The sequence below is a fragment of the Mytilus edulis genome, chromosome 6, assembly GCF_963676685.1.
Source record: "Mytilus edulis chromosome 6, xbMytEdul2.2, whole genome shotgun sequence".
Lineage (NCBI taxonomy): Eukaryota > Metazoa > Mollusca > Bivalvia > Mytilida > Mytilidae > Mytilus > Mytilus edulis.
Genome location: NC_092349.1, coordinates 44,450,384 through 44,477,402, shown reverse-complemented (window position 1 = coordinate 44,477,402; position 27,019 = coordinate 44,450,384). Strand labels below are relative to the sequence as shown.

The 27,019-nt window shown below is 31.7% G+C and overlaps 1 protein-coding gene across 2 annotated transcripts in view; it reads left to right on the top strand.

Annotated features, from left to right (window-relative positions):
* The window catches only part of LOC139527737 (uncharacterized), an 86,872-nt gene that overhangs the window by 18,812 nt on the left and 41,041 nt on the right, over positions 1-27,019 (top strand). The window contains exon 3 of one of the 2 annotated variants that reach the window (XM_071323379.1): positions 23,519-24,099. The exons of the other annotated variant lie outside the window; for it this stretch is intronic. Coding sequence (XP_071179480.1) covers positions 23,519-23,977 — 459 coding nt within the window. The 3' untranslated portion in view covers positions 23,978-24,099. Of the gene's footprint in view, positions 1-23,518; positions 24,100-27,019 lie in introns of those variants that run through there. 2 annotated transcript variants of the gene reach the window in all.

Below are 27,019 nucleotides of genomic sequence, written 5' to 3'. Positions count from 1 at the left end.
GGACAAACAAACACAAGATTTGATGATTTAGTCTGAATAATATAATACATATCTTATTATTATACTATTTTACAATCCAATATAATAGCAATATACAGCTAATCTACCTTGAGTTCATAAATAACAATCATTACCTATTCTTAATATTTATAAACAACTTCACATAATCCAAGTAAACAATATGCAATGCAGCAGTTTAATTGTATTTGAAAAAGACATTTGAGATGCATGAATGAAGCATATATACAAATGGAAAAAGTATTGCAGTACTAAAGTGAACCTTTTTATTTTTTTGTGATATAATTTGTTGAAATAAAACTAGTTAAACATTATTTATATATCACCTGAATTTAATCAATAAATATCGACTCGATAAGTTTTTATCTGCACATGCTGTACTGTACTGAAAACATATAACACAGTTATTTTTATCCTCATTGTTTTCAACACTTTGAATAACCAAATTTATCAAGTTATGTGATTGACACCTTGTAATTAGTCATCCACAACTCATAACTGCAGCAAAATGGCAGATAATCAGCTGAGAGAAGCAAGTATGTCGCTGTGATAATTGCACGTATTGTTCGTTTCCACTATAAGTCGTTTTGAGAATAAAAGTCAGGCAACAAACGATGTTAAAGACCTTCCGAAATCAAGAATACTCCCTATGACATCTGCTAGGGAAAATCAAGCATGATGAAGGTTGGTCAGAATGAAACCCATTGCAAACAATACAATCCTAAAAAGAGAGGGATGACCATACAGGACCCATTAAACAGGAACTTGTCGAGATCGGCTCATCGCTACTGGTTATTGTGCAATATGACCATTTTGGGGACCTTTGCCTACGAACAGACACACAGTTGTCCGTATCCAATATAGGGCAGAGCTCGCAAAAGTTGGAAATAAGCATCGTGGAGGAAGATCCATTGTTCCAATGAAATTCGGGTTATCTTCCTTGGCCCGATCGTAGCCCGAATTAAAACCATATTGAGCATATATGGGACAATATTGGGCGTAAAGTGCACGAAAGGACACCCCGGTTCAAACACGTCATATAATACACAATACCCTTCGGTAGGAATGGTTGCTGTTACCTCAGCAATAAATAAGTCGACTTATGGCAGGAATCAGAAGACGTTAAGATGCTGTTATCCGTTTGAATGGAGGCTGCACACAAAGTACTAATTCTTTAATTTGGCGTATAACGATTAACCATGATGTGAACAATCATCTAAAGATTAACTTTGCAATGTCCGACATTGTAAAGTTCGACTACAGTAAAAGTTGTAAAATGCATTTTTTTTCTTTCAAAAAACACTTTATTTTGTTTTAAAAATTTTGGTTAGATAAAACATTTTTTTTTCATACCTTTTTTGTTCGTACTTTTCAATATTATATTACAAATATTTTATCATATTCCATCAAAAATAAGAGGCTGGTTTTTCAAGTTTTAAAAAATCAAGGTGTTGCAATACTTTTTGCCATGTGTATATATTCATAAAGTAAACCAAGTTCGATCTGAAGCGGTCAATTTGATCGCATAGTCTACCATTGAAGATAATGTCCTCAATGCAGTTTATCGAACATGAATAGGGCATAAATAATTATTCAGTATACCACAGTGCATACCTTTGTAGTAAAGTATTTGACTAATTATATAGAAAACCGGAACGTTTCATAGTATGTTTGATTTTCCCTTTTCTACTTATATATTTAATATTTTATAATAGTAACCTAAGATATGTCGAACTTTTACAATAACACTGCAGCAAACTAAGTTTGTAAAGTTGTGGCAAATGATTATCGGCCACAATACAGGAAGTCGTTTCAATGCCAAAATATGTTGCGATAGGTTTTTTTGCAAACTGATAACAAAATATATATGGTTCCCTGTTAATTACTTTTAAAAACTTATGACGTTGGACTTAAAATTGCAAATCGGGTATTGGGTAAACCTTTATAGGAACTGTCATTTCAAGTACTTAGGGCTCCCTATTTTTGATTTGGTAGATTAATTCATTTGCATGATTCAGAGATTGACAAGAAAATGTCTGCTGAATCCTTGCCTCAAGAGTATAGCAAACAATTGCGTCCGAAGATGACATGACATTTACGCGTGTCAAACTTATAAGTTTATATAATATATAATATATGTATAAGTAATATGGTTCTAAAAGATAATACAGGGTGGATGAAGAATAATTATAACTCGATTTACAATATTCATCTATGTTTATTTTATGTTTTGTGTAGATACTTTAATTTTGTTTATCGATTGAAATCCGTGTAAACTAAACATTGGAAAGATAAACTCTGTGAAGCTTTGCATCGTCATTGCTCCCACTAGTACGTTTTTTTACGAGTTTTGATTATTTTTATATTTGAATGGTATATACTGTGAATGGTATAATCTGTGCATGTTATGAAATTATCGATCGATCATCAGATTGTAAATTTACTGTTTTGGGCCTTATTTGGTTTTAATTTTGAAAAACATAATGGTTTTTGATGAGAAATTTAGTCGCGATATTCAAAGGGGCAGTGTTTCGTTAGATGTAACATATACTATTATAAACTATTAAGGTGTGCGTTTTAAAGAAGATATGATGTATAAGTACCCGGCCACGTCAACTTGTATTTTTGTCCATCTGATGAGTTAAGCCTTTTTCAACCGATTTTTATAGTTCGTTCTTATGTTGTACTGTTATACCACTGTCCCAGGTTAGGGGGAGGGTTGGGATCCCGTTAACATGTTTAACCCCGCCACATTATTTATGCATGTGCTTGTCCCAAGTCAGGAGCCTGTAATTCAGTGGTTGTCGTTTGTTTATATGTTACATATTAATTTTTCGTTCATTTTTTTTTACATAAATAAGGCCGTTAGTTTTCTCGTTTGATTTTTTTTACATTGTCTTATCGGGGCCTATTATAGCTGACTATCCGGTATGGGCTTTGTTCATTGTTGAAGGCCGTCCGGTGACCTATAGTTGTTATAGTCTGTGTCATTTTGGTCTTTTGTGGATAGTTGTCTCATTGGCAATCATACCACATCTTTTTTTTTTTTTTATATCATTACAAGTATTAATCGCGAGTTTGTTATTATAAGGGTCCTCAATGTGAACACTGGAGGAAAATAAAACGAAGTAATTTGCCAACACATTGTCCTAATACCCGTAAACCAATTTAGACATGTTAGACGTACATGAATAAACAATGAAAACAACAATTTATAAATTTCATATTACCGACGCACTTTTCTGGATTCACGTTGATCACGAACACTCAACGCCTGAACGCACAGGATGCACAAACGCCAAAACGGCTGAAGCACGCCTCCGGGTGCGAGATTTTCTTGTTATATTAAAGACCCATTAGTGGCCTTCGGCTGGTTTCCGCTCTTTGGTCGCGTTGTTGTCTCTTTGACACATTCCCCATTTTCATTCTCAATTTTATTGAAGAGTTAATATGACCAGACAGGACCTAAACATAATAACCAAATCCAGGAGTTGAAACTCTTTTTTTTAAATGATTTATAAATTTGTAAATGACACCTGTAGAACAGTTTATTATAAGTCGCATCAGTACCGAAATACAGACTACTGAGCTGATAATATACTCGGATGCTGGTTGCCCAACTTCAGTGGTATTTTTTGTTTATGTCTGGCCATTTATAGATTTCTTTGTGAATTGAGATTTGCTCCTTGCTGAATGCCGTAAAGTGACATATTTTGTAAACATCTACCTCATTTGGGTCTTCTGAATAATTGTGTAAATGGCAATCATTTCACTTCTTCCTATTGCTATACTTGTCCCGTTTCGAAACTAGATATGTATTACATTAGTAATTTCCCTCTTACGCCAGTTCTCCTTAAGGAACAAACCCACGAAGACATGAATTATTCGAATTTTTCATGTCTTCGTGAGTTTGATCCTTATTTTTTTTTACAATAACCATTGAAATCTTTCAAATAAGCATCATTTTTGTCAGAGAGTTACTTCCCTTTTATTGACTCTTCTATTTAGAAGCAAATCCATCTATATCCATTACAACATAACAGACGACACAAGAGTCCTACAAGATGGTAATATGTGTGCACCTAGTTTAAAAATAATTAGATAAGAGTGAGATGATTGGTATTTTAGTATTTTTGACACATCTGTGTGTTGTAGTAGTTCTTTTGAAAGCCTCTGTGATATAGATAGGAAAACGTTAGTCATATTATTGTCAGAAGTTGGTCTGCTTTTCTGTCAAAGATCGAAAAACTTTTCAGTTTACAATGTTCATTTGGAGAAAATGTTGGTTAAAAACCGGTCTAAGAATAAATATATACGATGATATATACCTACACTGCTTTCACACCATAAGAAGACAATTCCAAGGGCCGAGAGTCATAACAAAGGATTCAATGATGAAGATCCACAGCAGTACTGGCATTGTACTGGATATTGGAACTCGTAAGTAATATAAAAAGTCAACATTAATCTGTTTTGGCTGATCAAGAGCCATGTATTCAAATAATAATATATATGGATGATCTGTATTTTAATAAAAATAATTCTGACCCCATTTCATCTTGCAAAAGATCTTGAAGAAGAGGTGTTGAATCACCAAAAATATGTTTTGGAAATTATGAATGAATTTACAGTGATACTAACACTTATTTTAAAAAGATACTAGGGTGATAATAAATTGTACAACATTACTTAAGGCTTCGGTTATATCTTTTTTTAAAACAAATTACCTCCCTTTACATATGGAAGCCAACAGGGTCAAAATTCATAATTCGTAAATTGTTAATTTTAAATTGTCAATGTGTAAATTGTCAATGTGTAAATTGTCAATGTGTAAGTTGTCAATGTGTAAATTGTCAATTGGTAAATTGTCAATTTGTAACTGTGTAATTTCAAAAGTCTTAATTCGTTAATTGTTAATTTGTAACTTGTTTCTTTGTCATTTCAAAATTCTTAATTCGTAAATTGTCAAAGTTTAACATATTTATTGGTGTTCGATAAATTGTATGAAGTGAAACAATTTCGCACATCAATAAATATGTTAAAACTTTTATTCCAACTTTATGTAGTTATAGCTACAAACATATATTTTTTATAGAACATCCATAAATATGTTAAACTTTACCCAACTTTTGTGTAGTTCAAGCTACAAAACTCATGGATCCGATTTCATCTTGAGAGATGCACACGCCGGATGAGGCTAATTTGTTTACCGAAATATTGTGTATTTGTATTTGAATTCTAATAGAACTTCTAATGTATTAATTAGCGTGTTTAAGGTAAGGTTTGCATGACACCTGGATTTTTTTCTTAGTGATATTACACCAATATGATACATCATTTTGTTCAGGGAGGAGTACCCAATCATTTAATGAAAAAAAATCAAACATCGCCCGTCCAGTTTTTACATGTGAAAAGCTCAAAATTCCGATTTTTGACGATTTTTAGGGAAAATTGTATTTGAATTCTTCTGAAATAATAATGTATGCGAGTGACTATAAAAAAATAAAACTGAACAAAACATGTATAAATAATTGTGGTCCATTCATTAATAATAAATTTTAATTAAAAAAATCATAAAAAGTTCCTTAAAACAAGATTTTTGAATTTTTGGGTTGAAAAAACCTGTTGCCATGGCAACAAAAAGCCAAAAATATCCTTTTTCCGGGTCCACTGTTTTTGTAAAAAACTGTGAACTTTAGGATTTAACTATTTGCATTATAATGAGCTAATAAAATAAGCATGTCCCCGAACTCGTTTTTACGGAAATGGGCGTTATGTGTTCATCTTGTCATTCTGTAAAACACAAAAATATTTTGTTTGTTGATCTCCAAAGAAGAGAGTCATCTTTAATAGCATCTTTTTACATAGAATCATTTTGTCTTGTTACACTTTGGGACTGACCATAGTCAATGAGAGAAAACAGTGATTAACTTGGGGATGACATCAAAAGATCAATGTAGGATAAAAAAAAAAACTGAATTCAAATAGTTTGGGGGGGGGGGAATAAAAGTTGCTGCAAGTTTTTATTAATTTGACATCGATTTTACATATATCCATATTGGTCAATCAAATTTTTCCCAAATTAAGTTAAGAGGGGGGAGGGGGTCAGTGAACAAACTATGTGAATTAAGTTTTTTTTTTTTATTCTACATTGAACTTTTGATGTCGTCCCTTAACTTTTATGCCCACAACTATCAGTCGGAAGGGGAGGTGTTTAAATTTGGTCATACTTGTGTACTAATACATGTACAAGACTCTGAGTTTGAAGGAATGTGTCCATGGGACATTGATGATGCCCCCTCTTTCATAAATATAAACCATTATAAAGCATTACGTATAAATTTTATAACATTTGGTTGAAGTAAACTAAAGGTAGAGAACAGAAACGAAAAATTCAGAAAACGACCTCATAAAAATACTCCAAGCGTCGTCACTACTTCATTATGATCTCTTATATATATACGGAGAAAGACTAAAAACTAAAAAATTCCCGGATTTTATAGTGAGTCCGTGCATGTGTAGAGACACATGTTACCATCCTTGTTTTTAGATAAATTAATTCAAAGTTGACTGATATGCATATAAGTTTGTTTGATTAGGGGTTGTAAAATGTCCGGTGGCAAATACTTCAGGTATGTTCAGGACGACACAATACAATAGTTGTGTCTGAAAGACACAATTTAAATGCATCCATAAAAAAAATTACGATTAGAAACATTCCGTCAGTTGTAAAAGTGATTGATAAAATAACATATATTTCGAATGATGTAAACGTGTGGGTTGTGTGCGTATTTGCGGATAAACCTTGCAAACTGTACATTTGAAAGACCCAAGTCAACATTCTGTCATTCGTAAAAATTATGCAATAAAAATATCTGAGAATATATATATGCATCCTCTATAAGTAAAACACATCAGTGGCGCATTATGTAAATTCCAACCATTTTAAACGAAATTGACTAAAAGTGTCACAAAAAATGTTCCGTTTTTCACTCAATCCTGCGTTTCTATAATTTGTATTTATACTTTATAAAAAATCGGAAAAGGCGTGCATCAGACTTACAAATTCAATGAAAGAGACAGCTTAACAGTCAGTGAAAAAATTATCGGGGTTCTTGAAGCAGAATAAACAACACTTCTATCTTGTGAAAGGACAGGACGGGGACAAGCCATCAAAACACAAGATATTAGATCGATTTCTGTTGAAATGAGCTCCCCATACATTAGTTTTTTTTAAAGGTTTTACGGCGGGTGACAAGAGAAAAGGGACGGGAGAAAGGAGAAATGTGTACCCTGTCCGACCCCTCATAAATCTAGAACTGTAAAAGTGACGACATCAAAATTCAAATTTATTCTGTGATTTTGTGGTAAAAAGCATTATGCATAAGTTTTATATATCAGTTGGTTGAGGCAAACTAAAGTTAGAGAACGGAAACCAATTTTGTAAAAACGGACGTACATTCGGATGGACGTACAAACAGACAATGATAAAACTCAATACCCCCTTGCTACGGCGGGGGCATGAAAATGTACATTTATGAAATGAAATAAAAGAAAATTCGGCGAAACTTTATAAATGGTTTTTGCACAAAGACGTTACGGCTTAACGTGACGTCATATAAATGAAAACTAACAAACTGAAGGTCATAACGTTACTTATACGATTCAAATTTTGATAAAATTACATCAAAACGGCGATTTTGAGGTAGGTGTTGTTTTATTTTCGATAATATTGTAGTTATCGAACATTGGTTAATCAAAGCAATTCAAAATGGCGGATCCCTCCTTTTTTCAATTATTTGAATTCGAGTTATCTCCCTGTGTATGCAAACCTTACCTTAAGTATTATTCTTAGACATTTACAAGTTTATTTCAATAACTGTATCAGTTTATTTTCACAAACCGATCCACGCGTAAACAGATTGAGTGTTGATTGTTGCTATTTTTAGACATTATATATAGGGGAACAACTCCGAGGAGAATAATCTAGTTGTTAATCTGTCGTCAACAGAATTAACCAACTCCGAAGATTTTTTTTTAGTAGAGGTCTAAACTTCTGTCCTATAACAGCCAATATTAACAACCTGTAATTAGAAACAGATGTAGATCAATTTGCTAGACGTTTTCGCCTTTCAATTGGCTGCACAAAAAAACCTTACAGGAAGCCGGAATGAATGATTCGGAATATTAGAGTGATAAAGAGGACAAGTGCATCCCAAGATTTAAAAAGAAAAGCGAATGGAATCCACCAAGAAGTAAGAAAGATAATTTAGAATCATTTGTATCATCTATTAAAACTGAAGTAAAAACATGAGTCAGTGTCAAACGTATACGGAATCTCACAGAACAGGAAAGCCAAGCCATGAACAATTTAAAACACCGTGTTGATATTGTTATTAAACAAGCCGACAAAGGAAGTGCAGTTTTTGTGATGAACAAAACCGACTACATTGAAGAAGGGAATCGTCAGCTTTCAAACACCAATTACAAACAATTAGAATGTGATTCTACAAAAGAAATAAGCGAACAAATTAATCAGGTCCTTTCAGATATGAACAGCCAAAACACTTAGATGACGACACGTACGACTATCTACGCTCTGATTAAACAAGCACAGCCGGTCGTTTTTACTTGATTCCAAAACTTCATAAAGAAGGGATTTCAGGAAGACCAGTAGTATCTGCCAATGGCCATGCAACCGAAAAAATATCTGAATTCGTGGATTATCATATTTCAGAACAATGTCATCCTACATTCAAGATACAACAGATTATTTGAAGAAACGCCTTACCAATCAACACAATTTTTGTATCGATGGATGTGTCTTCTTGATTCACCAATATTCCTAAAAATGAACAAGTATGGAACAATCATAAGGCTAAACATCCCCCATCAGACTGTCTGGCACAGTAGCTGAAACCAGAGCTCCAAAACAAAACTTTTATATCACCGGCCAGCACTACTTGCAGATTGACGGTACCAGTATGGGAACCAAAATGGCACCTTCTCTTGCCAACATTTTCATAGGGAGTCTAGAAATACGCATTCTTTCGAGTGTTCCATAAAAATTCTTGTCTTGTCTCCGTTATATTGATGACATCGACATCAAATGGAACGAAACTCTAGAACGTATGCAAGAATTTCTCGATTTCTGTAATAACTGTCATCAATCTATAAAGTTCCCATATGAAGTTTCAAATGAGAAAATTGCTTTTCTCGACACCACTATAACTTTAGAAAACGGGGTCATGACAACCGACCTTCACACTAAAAAAAATATGATAAACACCAATTTTTCTCTCCGAAGAGTTGTCACCCAAAAACACTGTTACCGGAGCATCCCGTACAGCCAAGCCATCAGGTTAAAACGGAATTGTTTATCGGAATCAACATTAAACCACCGTTTGGGACAACTCAGAAAGCAACTTAAATCAAGAGGTTAAAAGAACAGAACTATTTCCGAAGCTTTCGGTAGAGCAAAAGAAAAAGACCGAACAAATCTACTTGAATACAAAGATAGGACGGCTCAGGCAAATAAAATTCAATTTGTTGTCAGTTTTCATCCTGACCTCACAAATATTTCATCTATTGTCCACAAACACTGGCGTCTTATGGAAATGATCCTTCCTTAAAAGAGATTTTCACATCACTTCCCGTCGTGGATTACCCAAAAACCTCAAAGATATTCTAGTAACATCCAAATTATCTAAAAAGGAGATATAGACAATAGGAGGTTATAAACCATGCGATGGGGCAATTGTAAGTGCTGCAAAGTCGCCAACATCGAAACCCATCAGCACAGTCACAAAGAAAAATACAACATATTTATAACATCAAATTATGAAACACAAAATTGTATTTATGTTCTAACGTGTGAAACTTGCAAGTTGCAATATGTTGGTGAAACAAAAACATCATTTAACATCCGACTAAATAACCATCGGTCATTTGATACATAAAAAAAAAGAAACTGCCCAATCTCAACATGCACAAGACATCTTTTAAGAGCAGGGCATGATTTTGAAAACGTCACATTGAGAAAAACCAAGGTAGACAAAAGAGAGATGAATTTTAGATGCACCAGTTACGGACTCTTGAATCTGATGGACTCAATGAGAGAGACGAAAAAAGATTAAAAAACAAACCTAAATAATAATATTGAAATCATACATTTATTTATAGAAATTCACACAATTTACCGAACATCAATAAACATGTTATACGTTTACTCCAATTTTATGTAGTTGTAGCTACAAACATATATTTTTTAAATAATTCATAATTCCACGTCTAAATAGATTGAATGTTTATTGTTGCTATTTATAAACATTATATATTTATATATGTATAGTTATATAATTCCGTTTGAATATATGTACTTTTATGTTTTTTTTGGTAATTCTAGTATGAACATTTATCGCCAAATCTCATTTTGTCAATGCAAATACTTTGACCAAGACCTTTTCACAGTTGTCCTGAAAGTGTGATTTGAACCTTTCTTAACCTCTAAATGACATTGTGCTGATTTACTGACTAGCTTAAGTAAAGAAAACAATTCATTAATACCTTTTATAATACTAGACTAGACAAAATATTTTTTTTCTATAATTGAACATATAATTTCGCCTTAACCCTTGACATTGAATTTTGTGGAAATGACCTTGGTATTTGACCAGTTTGATAGATAAAAACTATAATGTCCTTCAAATTATCTTTGATTTAATATAATCCTGTTGATTGAAGGTAATATAAAGAAAGTTAAAACATACATGTATTAGGAAGTGGAGTATTTTTTGTAAGAAGTCTAGTTTATTTTTTTTTATTTTGACCTTGACCTTTGATCTTGATTTTTTTAAAACTGGCAAGTTTTATTTGGATTTCTTTCTATATAGCAATAAACATTGTAAACATATTATTAACATTAAACACAGCCAGAAATATCATAAAAAATCTACAAATTTTGTCAAAATTGTCAATATTTTAGATCTTTGACATTGACCTCTGACCTTGACCTTAAGAGAATGATCTTAAATTCCTTATCATAGCATCTCATTTGCCTATCCTTTTTGAACATTTTGGTTGATAATTGAATGTAAAAAAATAAAGAAAAAACATTACTTTGATATGTGTCAAATGCAACTGCTTAACCCACTTTATTATTTTTTTTTTATTTTGGACAGCATAAAAATAAAGTTCTTTAAAAAGAAAAAAAAAACATTCAAAATTTGACATTTCAACACTATGAAAAGGGTGGGACCTTCTATATTTTTTTATCGTAAGATAGATATATTTATGTCATGATTAAACTATATTAAGTTCATGTTTTCCTTATTACTGCCCTATCAGTTATGCATAATGCGAATTGAATTACAGAAAAAGGCAAAAACTAAGGTATTTTTCCGTGTAAAATGGACGCAAAAAAGCATAAGTGGTTACAATGGCAACCATACTGAAACTTTGAATTTGTATATCATTTAAGTTATTGTAGTGTTGTTATAGATTCTGTCTACAAGTATGACCCAATTTTGAGACTATGCATGTCTGGCCCCCTCATTAAAATTCTGGTCCTTACAGAGAATTCTTCTTAAATATTATAAAATTAGTCCGTGAAAAGTTGCAATTGACATTTCCTAATTTTAAATGCATGCATCATTTAGAAAAATATAAATGTAGAAATCAAATTCGTGTCATGGCTATTAGTAATCTTTCTCGAATCGCATGCACATTCTTTCAAAAACTGGTCCCAGCAAACAATATTATTTCGTGCATTCAGTCAATTTGTGCAGAAATGTTTAGCAAAATGACGAATCAAGCCAGAAGAGTAGATACATCTTTATTCACCTGTGAAAAAACATCAAAGAGGGTGAGCATAAGGATCTAGGTATTTTTATAAACATAATGCATATACCTAACTTACACGAGTTCATGTTATTTGTACAATTCTTATAATCCGACTGTTTGTTAACTAGTACCCTTCAAGCAATAAAAAGTCCTTTCCAAGGTGTCTTCCAACATTTGATAAAAACATATGCGATCCATGCCCACATGTTACATGTGCAAAATACAATAGATGTTGTTTTAACGATTAACAATTGATAACAGGTAATATACAGCCATTTTTTTTTCTAGCATTTAAAAAAGTCACCTATAGTTTACTTTATTTGAAAACAGTGTGTATCAATAAATACTTAATTTTAAAAAAACCAAGACAAGTCTAATTCAAGCAAACTTGTTGTTGTAAATATTAAATAATAAAATTAAACACATTCAATAATATTAAAAAACATTAATTCAGATACATTGTAACTATAAAATAGAAATAAAAAGTTAAAAACAGTATATTAATTGTATTCTTCATATTTAATTTCAAGTTTAATTTAATCAATGTTGTTGTAGGGAATGTGAATGAATGAAAAGAAAACACTTCAAATGAATGAACAGTTCTAATTCAGAATAACTACAAAATTGTTAAAGTTACTACTATATATGAAAAAGAGGTCATTAAGTTACGCAATCTAAAATGGAATGACAAAATTCAAGAAGTCGTAGGAAACATGCCAACTTTTGAGTCCTGTAGATGTAGCTTCTACAACAAGAGAGCTACACTCATATCAGCACTACCAAAAAAAAAACCGGAATGATATCTTTTTTAACTTTTTTGGATTCGAGCGTCACTGATGAGTCTTTTGTAGACGAAACGCGCGTCTGGCGTATATACTTAATTTAGTCCTGGTATCTATGATAAGTTTATATCAACCTGGCAGATTCCTTGAGACGCTCTACAGTTCCTAAAGGCAGATGATAGTGAACAAGATAGAATTCACTAGTGACCCGAATTTGGCATGAACAGCCAAAAAGTATTAACGGCATTTAAAAAAAAAGTGATTATCATTTAATAACGATTGACAAAAATTAAAAATTGTTTTAAATGCATTTCAATCCATATCAAATTATTTTAGTACCAGTCAGATAGATTCCCTTGCAGTCATTCAAGTGAGTTTCAGATGTGGTTAAGCTGTGTCAAACTAATAAGCCAAGCCCCCGTTAAACGAAATCGTACTGGTGTTTAATCCTTTTAATCTTAAAAGTGTCCGCTTTTTGTAAGGTAAATCACTTAAGCAGAACAGCATATCCGTTTATCTATCATTAATCCGTTACAAACATTATCGATTTTAGTCAGAAAATACCTCCAACAAATATTCATAATTAACGTGTAAGTAAATTAAAGTGTGGCCGCTTACAAATACCAGGGGATTTCTTTTAAATGGGAAGATATTTGCGAATGAGAAGGTCCTCATTGCACCCATAGGCGCGAGCCTAGCAGTGAAGGATGTTTTAAAAACCATTATTATATGCATCGAATTGCTGTATTCCTGTATATTTACCTATACTTTTTTTCTCTTTTCCTTTTTTATAATATTTATTTAAATAGAGGCACGTATGTATAAGAAACAGTTATTATTTTTTGTTAACAAAAATTTAATCGATAATAATAAAATTGTATATAGATGTTCTATTCCAGCTGGGTAAAATTAGTCTACTTGTCACTTGCACAAAACGTGCGTTCATTTTCAAAAAGAAGCAAATGTCAAACGAAAAATTAAATTGTTGTTAAGAGATTGCTGTTTGCACGTAAAACAGTGTTTGCATTATTATGTGTATATATCAGATAAATTATAGTTTGAAAATAATGATGGCTTGGTTTAACGACCTTTACTGATTATAACGCCCTCGGTCGGCACGGTCGGCCCTGGCTTACACCCAATGGGGGCTTTTAAGTAATATTTTTTACCTAAAGTTTGTGGAATTAATACAATTATACAGACCAGAAGTCTTATCCAATTCCATGCCTTGAAAAAGTTTGTCCGGTGACCCCCATTTTTCTTTTTGTAAATCTTTAACACGTATAATGATAAGCCATCTGTAAAAGTTTTATAAAATTTTAATTACTTTTTAACAGTTTTTGAGAACTTCAACTCGTCAATAATAAAGCTATGGAAAGTCAAGAGAGAATATTTTCAATGGCTAATATCTCGAAAACAAGCACGTTGGCCTATATATTTTTTTTTGCTCTTTGGATTCCTTTATTAATCTCCTATCTATATAAACTAGTCTTTTGAAAAGTTAATTACTTTGAAACTGAGAAGCCAACTCCCTTATATTATTAACTATACGTTAGCGGTAATAACTGACAAATAAATTGATTGACTGATTTAAAAACAAAATCATTTAAGAGTTCTTGTTGAAGTTCGCGTGGGTACATAATCAAATAAAGGAGTAGGTTCAGTAAGACCCCTTTTTGGTCCCAAAATATAGCAGTTTTACAAAATTGTGAAACTGTAATCTTTTATCTATTTAATGGAAAGAAGAATGATTCTGCTACATAAATATGTGCTGTTTTTTTACCATATAATGCACATATATCGGGTACTAGCATCATAAAGTCATGCTAAATTACTGCAATCTTCACAATTTCAGCATTATAGTTAAATTTTAGACGGTTTCCGTCTAAAATGAAAGTGGCCGCATTCGTGTTCATTCATTATATTGAGATGTAAGTTATATTTAATGATAATACATAACATATACAAAGGTTGAGGCTGAACACGGATACGGCCACTTTTATTTTTGACCAAAACCAACTGAAAAGTGACGTGTTTTGGTATATTTTATATATTTGTCATATGTTACCTCGAATCGGAGCGTTTGTAATAACTAAATCAGTTAAAATCTTTCACAAAAACTTATTGAATCAATTGAAATAGACACTTGAGTGATACAAGAGTGTCCAAAATCTTTCGTTGATGAACCTGAAATTTGAGGCTTAAATCGGCCCTTACCGGATCCACTCCTTTCATTGGTCGGAATGTTTGCATACTTTCAATCCATGTGTTCTCATTGAAGTTCGCGTTTAATTTTCTCTACGAATTGATATCCACGTTAATAAATCGAATTTAGAAAAAAAACAGCATTTTTATGATTCTTCCCACATAACGGAGATGTCTTTTTCGCAAGTCAACATTACTTTCCATTTCTCATGAACAATATTACTACTATATTAGAATAAAAAAACAAGCATACAAAAGCCTGTATTCGACACTAATGCATGGTCGATTTTCAGTGTACTATACTTATATCACAATAAAGACTTATTAACTTATTTATGTTAAATAGCAATAATATCAGCCATAGTCTGAAACAGTATCATAAAAAAAGATTAGGTAGCCTGAAATAATTGACTTTGAGTACTCAATCCTTGTCATGGTTGTTCTGTGCTATGATACACATGATACATGCAGTACAGTACAGCATGTACAGTGAATATTAGTACCAGTAATATTTGATAACTTAATGAGCAATCACACAACATGCCATATATGCATGTTTTTTTTCAAAAAAATATCTAACTTAAGTAGCATTATATACAACCCTCATCAGTTAAGAAATAATTCATGGAAGCCATAGATTATTGGAAATTTATACATGGCCTGGGCCGTGATATTCGAATTTTATCCTGAGCGTTAGCGAGGGAAAAAATTAACGAATATCACGGCCCAGGCCATGTGTAAATTTCCAATAATCTATGGCTTCCATGAATTATTTCGATTCTAATAGGACAAATACGGTCATTCAAAAAGCTGAAGCGAGGGTGGGTATGCTGTGTGTGTGGTTGTTCTTATTTACTCCCTGTTAGATAAAGCTCAAACATTATTATAAATCTGTAGCTTGCATGGATTTTTTTGTGAACAACCGCTGAAAAAAAAAATCTGTTTCATTCACCAAACCAGCAATTGTCATTTTGATTTACATGTTTTTCTCGTAAGCTACCGTTAAATCCAAAGTTGACATTCGTAACTAAGGAGCCGCCATATTGACTTGCTGAAATCAGTAAATATGCAAATAATGCAATAGAATAGAAAATCAAGCAAAACCTACCTTGATAATCAATTTTAATACAATATATAGTAAATAACATTGCAATGGTTCACGTAACAGAAAACTTTCAACTCTAGTGTTTTCATTTGTATGACGTCATGTTTTGAAATGACTTAAATGCGCCAAAAAAATTAATAGAGATTCGCGGAATTTTTTTTAATTTTTAGTTTGTTGGTTTCTCCGAGCTCTTGTGCATTACTTCTTTTTATTATGCATCCGAATAAGAGTAACAGTAATTATATCTTTTTTTAATTGCAATTTTTAAAACAATAAAATCGGCAAAGGGTTTCCAAATAGGTTTCAATACATATGGATTTACGTGGGAAGTATATTGTAACAGTCATTATTATTTACATCTCAGAGTCTGCGCTAAGTATAGATATATCGAAAATTTTATCACATTGTTGTTTACAAAGCGAAAGAAGCACGTCATACTAAAATATCAAATAAATCTATATACATGCATTTACACACACACACACACGCACACAACCAAACATAAACATTCACGCACCGAGTTATAATTGAGGTATAATTTAATCATATCAGCCGCGGTTTAGGTGTATCAGTGCAAATGAGCGTACTTCATATAACATGTCAAGGGGAAAATAAGTTAGAACACCCCTTTGATTTATCCGCCACTGCTGTAACCAGTTACGTTGTTGTACTTTGTTACTGTATATTATTTTTGTTTTTCGGTGGTTTTTTTTTACATAATAGTATTTTACATAAATCAGGACGTTAGTTTTCTCGTGTGTATTGTATTACATTTGTCATTTCGGGAAGTTTTACTATTATGGGTTTTGCTCGTTGTTAAAGTCTATAAAGTTATCTAAATTTCTATACTCTTATGTCACTTGGTCTATAGTGGAGAGTTGTATCATTGACAACCATACCACATCTTCTTATTTTCATATGAACATTTGAATCGATTTTCGATTTAAAAATTGAAGTTATAAAGGTGAATGAATTACCAGCGCTGCGTAATGTTTCTCAGTAAACTATCCAGATGGGCATTCGTTAAATAATCTGTATCAAGCCAAACAAAAAAAATTTAAAATGCACTTGTGATAATTAGTAATGGACTTTTGATAATATGAATACCATGAATTGATATTTGAATTGCTAAATTTGTTATATATATCTTCATTTTTATTCAACATGCATGTAGATGTACAACACGATATTACTTTAGCTTACAGATGAGACAAACATCTTTTTGAAAAATTCCACCAATTTTAATTCTTTCAAAAATAATTGCGGAAAAAAAACGTTAAAGTTAAACTTCTTTATTTTTTCCAGATGTATTTAATGTGTAATTTTTATCCCCTCGCTTGCTTTTTGTGGCTTAAACATGTTGAAATAAATAAGGACTGTTTATGGAAGAAAACTGTCCAGTTACACACTGTCCACTATACGGACTACCAAGCTATATTTGTGTTCCCGGGCCTATACATGTATGCTCTAAAAAAGAAGATGTGATATGAATGCTATGAGACACTCTCCACAAGAGACCAAATGACACAGAAATTAACAGCTACAGGTCACCGTACGGCATTTATTCAAAAATCATAAATTGCAGTAAATTCTGGTTTAATTAGACTGGGGATCCGGATATATTGAACTAACGACCTCCCACATTTCAGGCCGATTTTTGCAATTCGATAAAGGTCACAAAAAATTGTATTTAAAGTAAACAAAAACATTTGAATGACAGAAAAGAATTTCTGACTATGCAGTATGGGCGTTGATCATTGTTGAAAAATTGGGACGAAATAATTTCAATCAAATTTGCTTAACGACCACCTATTTTTAAACATTTTCCCGACGAAATTACATGGGCAATTCAGTCTTTTGATCTGACGATTCCTTTATATAGATTGATGTTTCCGTACAACTGTAGTTTCAATTATCTACCATGTTCAGTTCGCCTCAAAATCAAACCAAACATTTTGTTTTTAAATCAATTTAGTTCGGTTTATGGGTCGAGAAAGATGGTGGGTTAAACATTTAACAGACAGTTAACGAAGAGGTATACAGACCTCGTTGGAAAAATATTCCATAAACCAAATTCTCAGAATCAAGCATCACTTTTAAAAATTCTTTATTAATTTTTTTTTGAACCAACTTTTTGCCCAGACTTTTAACAAATATAACAACTTTGACGGTATGGGTTTTACTAATTGTTGAAGGTCTAACGGTGACCTATAGTTGTTCAGTAACTTCTATGATGGAGAGTTTTCTCATTGGCAATTATACAAGTAACGCATCTACTTATTTGCATATGCAACAGATCTAACTCTCCATGCAAACTGATGACGGAATAAACTCTTAAATATGAACATTTTCATGATCGTAATATTTTCCATTTAATAAATCGCCGCGATATAGTCCTTTTGCGCTAAGGGGGCGTAAAAGCAAATACTAATCATCCATTTAATAAAAGCTTTCAATTTAGGGTTTTAGATAAATACTGTTTTATTAGGCGGTAATTGAAATATATATGTTCAACATAAAAGATCAGAGATATCGATTAGAATGGTGTAAAAATTGATACTTTCTGTTCCTTGTGCATTGGTCCCTTTATTGATTATTAAATAACAAATAAATTAAACCAGTATTCTTGATCGTTTTTATCTTTTACAAAATTACTTAGATGACGCTAGTTTTCATATCAATTATCACCCATCTTACTTTTTTATAGAGTTACTGCATTTGTACAATTTTTTTTTATTAACTTTGTATTTTTAACTGATATTTTTTCGCTGCATTTTGAAAATGTGGCATCATTAACTTTAAATTACTTAGTTTACAAATGTAATATTAATTATTTCATTTAATTGTGAATATTTGTTGGAGGTACTTATCTGACTAAATTCGATAACGTTAGGAACGGATAAACGATAGTCAAACGGAGATGCTGTTCTGATTGAGTGATTTACCTTACAAAAAGGCAGACATTTTAAAGATTAAAAGGATGAAACATCAGTTTGATTTCGTATTCTTGATCGTTTTTATCTTTTACAAAATTACTTAGATGACGCTAGTTTTCATATCAATTATCACCCATCTTACTTTTTTATAGAGTTACTGCATTTGTACAATTTTTTTTATTAACTTTGTATTTTTAACTGATATTTTTTCGCTGCATTTTGAAAATGTGGCATCATTAACTTTAAATTACTTAGTTTACAAATGTAATATTAATTATTTCATTTAATTGTGAATATTTGTTGGAGGTACTTATCTGACTAAATACGATAACGTTAGGAACGGATAAACGATAGTCAAACGGAGATGCTGTTCTGATTGAGTGATTTACCACTAACTTTAAATTACTTAGTTTACAAATGTAATATTAATTATTTCATTTAATTGTGAATATTTGTTGGAGGTACTTATCTGACTAAATTCGATAACGTTAGGAACGGATAAACGATAGTCAAACGGAGATGCTGTTCTGATTGAGTGATTTACCTTACAAAAAGGCGGACATTTTAAAGATTAAAAGGATGAAACATCAGTTTGATTTCGTTTAACGGGGCATTGCTAATTAGTTTGACACAGCTTAACCACATTTGAAACTAACTGCAAGGGAATCTATTTGACTTGTATTAAAATAATTTGATATGGCTTGATATGCATTAAAAACTATTTTTAATTTTTGTCAATCGTTATCTAAAAATATTCAATCTTTTTTAATGCCGTTTATACCTTTTTTGCCGTTCAAGCCAAATTCCGATTACTAGTAATTAAGATGTTTACAACCAGGCAAAACCTAACCTACCTTGCAGCAACAGATATCATATATTGTGATGGTACATTTTACACGTGTCCAGATATATTTTATCAACTGTATACTGTCCATTCTTTTGTGGACGTAGCCATCTACCAACTGGTGTACTCATAACTACATGAGAAGAGCCAAGTCACCTACACAAGCTTCACTACACTACTAAAAAAGGTATGCCAACTCCATAACATACAGCTACAACTACTACTTTTTTCTCTGCAGTATTTAACGCAGCATATCAGATATTCCCAGGTATTACTAGTATATATATATATATAATAACCATCACTGGTGATAAAATCTGTCGTATCTGTCTAATCCCGGCGAGAAAAGAACACTGATTCAGATGTACTTATAATATAATTACAATCTAACATTATTGGGCTGGTATTTAGACGAATTATATAATTACATGTAGATAACACCTTTATTTTCTGTGACTGTATCTTACATTAATTTGTAGGATCCTTTACTTTAGATAATTTAGCTGATCTGTAAGAATAACATCTTCATGCCTTATATAGCATGTACTGTAGTACGACGCTACATTAAAACTGACGTGGAAAGGTAACACCTGGCCACCGAAAGCTTCATTTTATGAAGCCCAGGTGGTCGTGTAGTCTAGCGGGACGGCTACAGTGCAGGCGATTTGGTGTCACGATATCTCAGTAGCATGGGTTCGAATCCCAGCGAGGGAAGACCAAATAAATTGCGACAGCAAATTTACAGATCTAACATTGTTGGGTTGATGTTTAGACGAGTTGTATATACATGTAGATATATACATAATTCGTCTAAATAACAGCCTTACAATGTTAGATCTGTAAATTTGCGGAAGCAAATGTTTTGTTCTTCCCTGGCCGGGATTCGAACTCATGCTACTGAGATATCCTGGCACCAAAACGCCTTGCACTGTGCCCGACGCGCTAGACCACTCGACCAACTAGGCTCTACGAATAATAAAGCTTTCGGTGTTACCTTTTCTAGTCAGTTTTAATCTAACGTCGTAACACAGTACACGATATAAAAGGCATGAAGATGGAATTTTTACAGATCAGCTGAATTATGCATCGTAAGGGATGCAGTCACAGCAATATTTATATTTTAAGTACGTCTGAACCAGGGACAACACTACGATATATTTCATCCATCGGATCACCAGTATTAATGAACTGATGAACTGTTTGTTATGTTTAAATTTGTGTAACTTTTTAATATAATAGTGTCATATCTAATATTTTCAAAATTTGAGATAATTCTATCAAGTTTCATCAGTATTGTATAGTATGTATGTGAATGAAATTAGTGTTAATTATATGAATTAAAGATTATTATACCTTGAATAAATTAGTAAATTCCTATTTCTTTATTTCTTTTATTGTGTATCTATACCTATACATCTAATCACTTTATTTCATACAGCACTTAATTCATTCAACCTATGCCAACATATTTTTATACAAGTTGATACCTTAATTTCTAAATGTGCGCATAGGTAGAATGTACCATATCGAAACCGGGTTTATTTAAAGTTGTAATGTGTTATTATTTCAAATTCCAGAGTTGTCAGACTTCATCAATTTAATTTTAGATCAATTAAATATTACAAAATGTAACACGGTTTGTAGACGGAATAATGGTAATTCGTCTTGTTTACATATGTTTTGTTTTGCAATAGGACACAAACGAATAAACTTGAAAGTACAAAAATAACAAAACATAAATTCAATTTTTATCCCCGCCCCTTACAAAATTTATAACTGCAATATCTTCTAAACGAGAACTGATATCTCAAATCTGAAGACAAAGTACAAATCTGTTAAAAATAATTGGGGCACAATGTATGATACAATATATGATTCATTACTGAAATTGAGAACAAGAAGTAGAATAGACATGGGCCTACAACCATTTATCAAAGTCAAAGTTATTGTACCCTTTGAAGGTCAATTTAAATTGCCTTATGACTTTGACATTGACCTTAAATTGAAGGTTTTAAAGGACTGACCATTTTTGCAGTTAAAAGTAAGTTGATTTATGTTACCATTTCAAAAATATACACAAATAACTATATTTTATAAAATTGTATTGTACTTTTTTTCGGGTGGTCGAACAGCTTTTCTAGAGGAACATTGTATACGCGTGTTTATATAGCTATCTCTTATCGTTTTCTTAATATTCAAGCTTGAAATGCAAAGGTAAAATAATTTTCGCATTCAAGACCTTGTGTGAAATGAAAGATAGAATGGTCTAAAGATTATTGTTGAAAATCTCAGGTTTTATGACTGTCGGTTCTCAAAATAAATATTTTTTTCAAAAATTGTGCATAATATTTCAAGAGAGTAAATAAATTGTTTATAGATATAAGAAGCCGTGGTATGAGTGCTAATGAGACAACTCTCCATCCAAGTCACGATTTGTAAAAGTAAAGCATTATAGGTCAAAGTACGGTCTTCAACACGGAACCTTGGCTCACACCCAACAGCAAGCTATAAAGGGCCCCAAAAATTGACTAAACTAGTGTAAATCCATTCAAACGGGAAAACCAACGGTCTAATCTATATATCAAACGACAAACAAGAAACGCTTATGAACCACATCAACAACGACAACTACTGAACATCAGATTCCTGATTGAAGACAGGTGCAGACAAATGCAGCGGGTTTAGACGTTTTAATGGGTATCAACCTTCACCATTATCTGAACCAATAGTGTAACAGCATAACATAGAAAGACACACGATAAAATATCAATTGAAATAATTTAACTCAATAAAGAGACTTATTTACACAAATGAACATACACTGAACAAATAAATTTGATCTATGATACAATGTAAATACAAATTCAATAAAATAAGGGGTGAATAAATAAAGGCAACAATAGTATACCGCTGTGAGATGTTAAACAATTTAAAAAAAGATAACAATAACCTTGAACAAAAAGCCGCCAAATACAATATTATACACAGGTAAAATAAAATAATTGTGTTGTAAGGTATACAGTTTAAATGTTGAACGGAAATATATTTTTTTACAAAATAAATAATGTTATTGTTCATAGCACGAAGAAGTGAAAATTTATAGTCATACCAAACACTTAACAAAGCTGATATATAGACGAGATATAACCCTGAATAAGTAAACATTAAATAACAAAAAAGCATTACAAATAGTACCAACCGGTCAAATTAAAAAGAAAGTACGATTTGAGAGTACTCGAAGTTACTGACAACTAGTAAAAGGTAAAAAACAATTGATAATAAAAAATCATTCATCAGAGAATAATTATGTTTATTAACATTGCCAGGTGTTCTTATACATGTTACCAATATCGATTATATCTGTTAAAATGTGTATTCAAGATTTATGCAAGATTTATGCAAATAACAGAAATCGTTTAAAGAAGATACAACTCTTAAAGGGGATGATAGAATTATATTTTTAAAATATGTCAAAAGTTTTCCGCGTTGATAAACATCACTTGCGAATAAAAAATACAAACCTTTTCCATAACTCGATTTACAATTACTTTTAAGCATGTCAAAATTGCCCGTACATTTTCATGTAACTGGCATCAGTATTATTATAAAACAAATAACTAGATAAAGTCAATGGATGAATCATATGTAAAACAAGAGTATATTAAAAGTTTTGAAATAAAAAAAAACTCGCATATCTTATTCAAAAATATGTTGGTGATGATATAGCTACGTCGTAATTTAGCACAGGTGTGTGTATTAGAAGATGATAATACATTTTTTGTTTCAGAACATGGAAAACACTGGCTACTTGTATGCTAAACAAGTTCAACAAATAAAAGGTACATCTATTGGAATGGCAATAGTACAGCTAACTGGAATTGAAGGCGCTGAACGGGATGAAAGACAAGAAAAACTACGGAAGATATTACAATCTCTAATAACATATATAAACCAACATCCAGGCCGACGTATTTGGGAAAATGCTGAAGTTACAGTGTATGATTGTGAACTTAATGTTGTTAAGATCAGTAGTGGGTCCGAGAGCAATAAATTCATTGTCAATGAAAAAGTTGATGGCAATATAACTATAAAATATGTTGTAAACAACAAAGAAGCAAATTTCCCATTAGAAAAACCCGTTGCAGATCGCATTAGACATGCATATCAATATCTGAAGAGACATGCTCCTTCTATTCCATTTTTTGGGAGTGCCAACGAAGCAGAAATCCATATGATTGAAAATTGAAACACTAACAGCATCAGTTGTTTAAAATATTTATTAAATAGGTGGAAAAAAAGACAAAAGTACAAAATTCAATGTAGTGTTTTTCACTTATCGTCCCTCTTTCACTTATAAAAGAATTCATGAAACCTATTATACAATACAACTTAAACAACATTCACGTATTAAACATCTTAATCGATGACTATAATCCTAAGTTCACACTAAACCTTGCGTATTGTATGTAAACCTGTTTACAATTGGTTTAATGTAATGAACACTTTCGTCTGGTTAAACATTAAATTTATTCTCATCTGTACTGTTAATGAAAATTATGTACACCAATAAACTTAATGAACGTCATGTAATTAGAAGTGGGACATTTAAAGACGTATCGTATCCGTTTCTGATGTATCTGAGAAAATATCTTCTCTATGTGTTATTGTTAAATAATTTAATTTCAGGTTTAAATATGTGTTTTTCTATGTTAGAGATATTTCTTTAATTGATACCCATTGATACACTCTTTTTATTACATGATAGTTTTCAATATATGAATTCTCGTTTATATCTAAAGAGTCGATATTTAAACCATCACCACTTCTCCGTCGTGAATTTAAGATTGATAAGTCCTTCTGTATTATGAAAATGTGCAATAAAATAAAAACAGCAATGGTACAATAGAGTTTACCCATATTGTGTGTATATACAAAGGAACATTCGTTCAGAAAATCGGGACTTTGTGGCAAATATATTAAAATCAACAGACTTGAATAACGAGATTTTTATTATAAAATTTAAGATATAGTTTACTCTCTTCTTAATGTGCTATTGTTTATTGTTAACAAAAAGTGATTAACAACTATTCAAAGACACAACTCGTATTAAGTCACTGAAATCGAGCGCACCCTAGAAGGTGTAATTCCCTTCATATTTGAATAAAGGATTACCTGCTAATTTATAAAGGAGTAGGTCCGGTGAGGGCCGATTTTGGCCTCAAATTTCAGGTTCATCTAACGAAAGATTTTAGACACTTTTTAAACACTTAAGTGTCTACTTCAATTGATTCGATTAGTTTAAGTGACAGATCTTTACTGATTTAGTCATTAAAAACGCTCCGATTCAAGCTTAAATATGAAAAATCTATCAAATATGCCAAAAAAACGTCACTTTTCATATGGTTTTTGTCAAAAATGAAAGCAGCCGCATCCGTGTTCATCCTCAATCTTTATATATGTTTTGTATTATCATAAAATACAACTTACATTTCAATATTATGAATGAACACGAATGCGGCCACTTTCATTTCAAACGGAAACCGTCTAAAATCTAACTGAAATGCTAAAGTTGTGTGAAGATTTCAGTATTTTAGCATGACTTCATGATGCTAGTACCCGATATATGTGCATTGTATTGTCAAAAACAGTCCATATTTACGTAGAAGAAGCATTCTACTTTCTAATAAATAACTAAATGATTACATTTTCGCAATTTTGTAAAACTGCTATATTTTGGGGCCAAAAAGGGGTCTTACTGAACCTACTCCTTTATTATTATTGGTATCAATTCGACTCATATGATGTGGATGATTCAATTCCCTTTTATTTACAAATTGTAAGTACGTGTATTAATATTGTTAACGTTAACTTAATTTGTTTTAAAATTCAACTTCACGCCTGGATAGTTTTAATGATTTAAATATCAAGTTTCAAAACATATACAAGTATGACACGAAAATCACGTGATTGTTAAATGTGTGTCGTCCATGCAATGTTTTCATAATTGTATTATAAATGTAAATAAAGTAGAAACCTCACTTTATGGGTAATGAATATAATTAAGTCCAGATTTTGACATATAAGAAGCAAGTATGTAAACACAAATAATATACAAATTAAACAATTATTAAACAGTGCAGTATAAAACGAACAATTTATATATTAAAAATGAAAGAGAACAAAAATTTGCCCCGCCCTTTCCTTTTCCTCCTCTCTTTTTCATTTTCTCGATTACTATTCAAGTACGTAAATAATCAATTGAATAATAACCAATATATCTACGTTTAGATACGTCTTTAAATGTCCCACTTCTATTAGCAGTCGGAAACCCGATTGAAGTAGAACAAAAGAATCGAAGCTCTTTGTTAGAGAAGGCGATAAAATGCTTACTGTAATGTTTACTATAGTAACAAAATTTTAAAAAGTTAATAGAAACAAACAAAATTACAATTGTCTTCTCAATTACGAAGTGTTACATTTTAAAAACATCATTTGCATAAGTTTTCAATTTATCTAGTGCATAGTTAAGCAGAACAATTAGATATCAAATCGACGACGTGGGTATCTTTCAAGTTGGATGTAGAAAATGCATAACCTCCGATTTAAAAAAAAAATTACCACGGACGGAAAACATATCAATCTATTAGTTCAGTAATTTGCGTGTCTACCCTTTCATTATGTGACTCAAGAAAAAAATCCAAAAAATGGGTAACAATTGTATCGAAAAGTGAAAATCGAGTGCACCTTTTTATGTTAGGACGTATTTGAGTTGAACATTTTGTCTTGATATCGTACAAAGCAAGAATATTTCATACATCGTCTCGCTTCAGATTCTATCATTTTTATATATAAAAGTTCGAGTTGACTTTATAACATAAAGAAATCACAGTACTAAAAGATGAAATATATGGGTCAAGTGAAATACCTATCTAATGAATCACAAAAAAAAGAGTAGGTGAGTTCGAATAGCTATTTTTTAACTGAAGGTACTTGACGACAGTCTTTTAAGTTGAATGATGAAAATGCATATCTTCAAAAAATGATAACTTTTTGTGTGTGATAACTAGGGTTTATAGTCTTCAACCACTTAAAAAATCTAGTCTGCCCTTCCACGAAATATTTAATTAGATTTTTTTTTAAATGTTTATGAATTTTTTGAAAATTCCACTTGACAACCGATCAGACAATAGTTTTAAGTTGAATCAATGCAGACATGATCATTAACTGATGCTCATTAGCTAGTTGATACATGTGTCTTTTAAAATACAACTGACATATAAGGATCGTA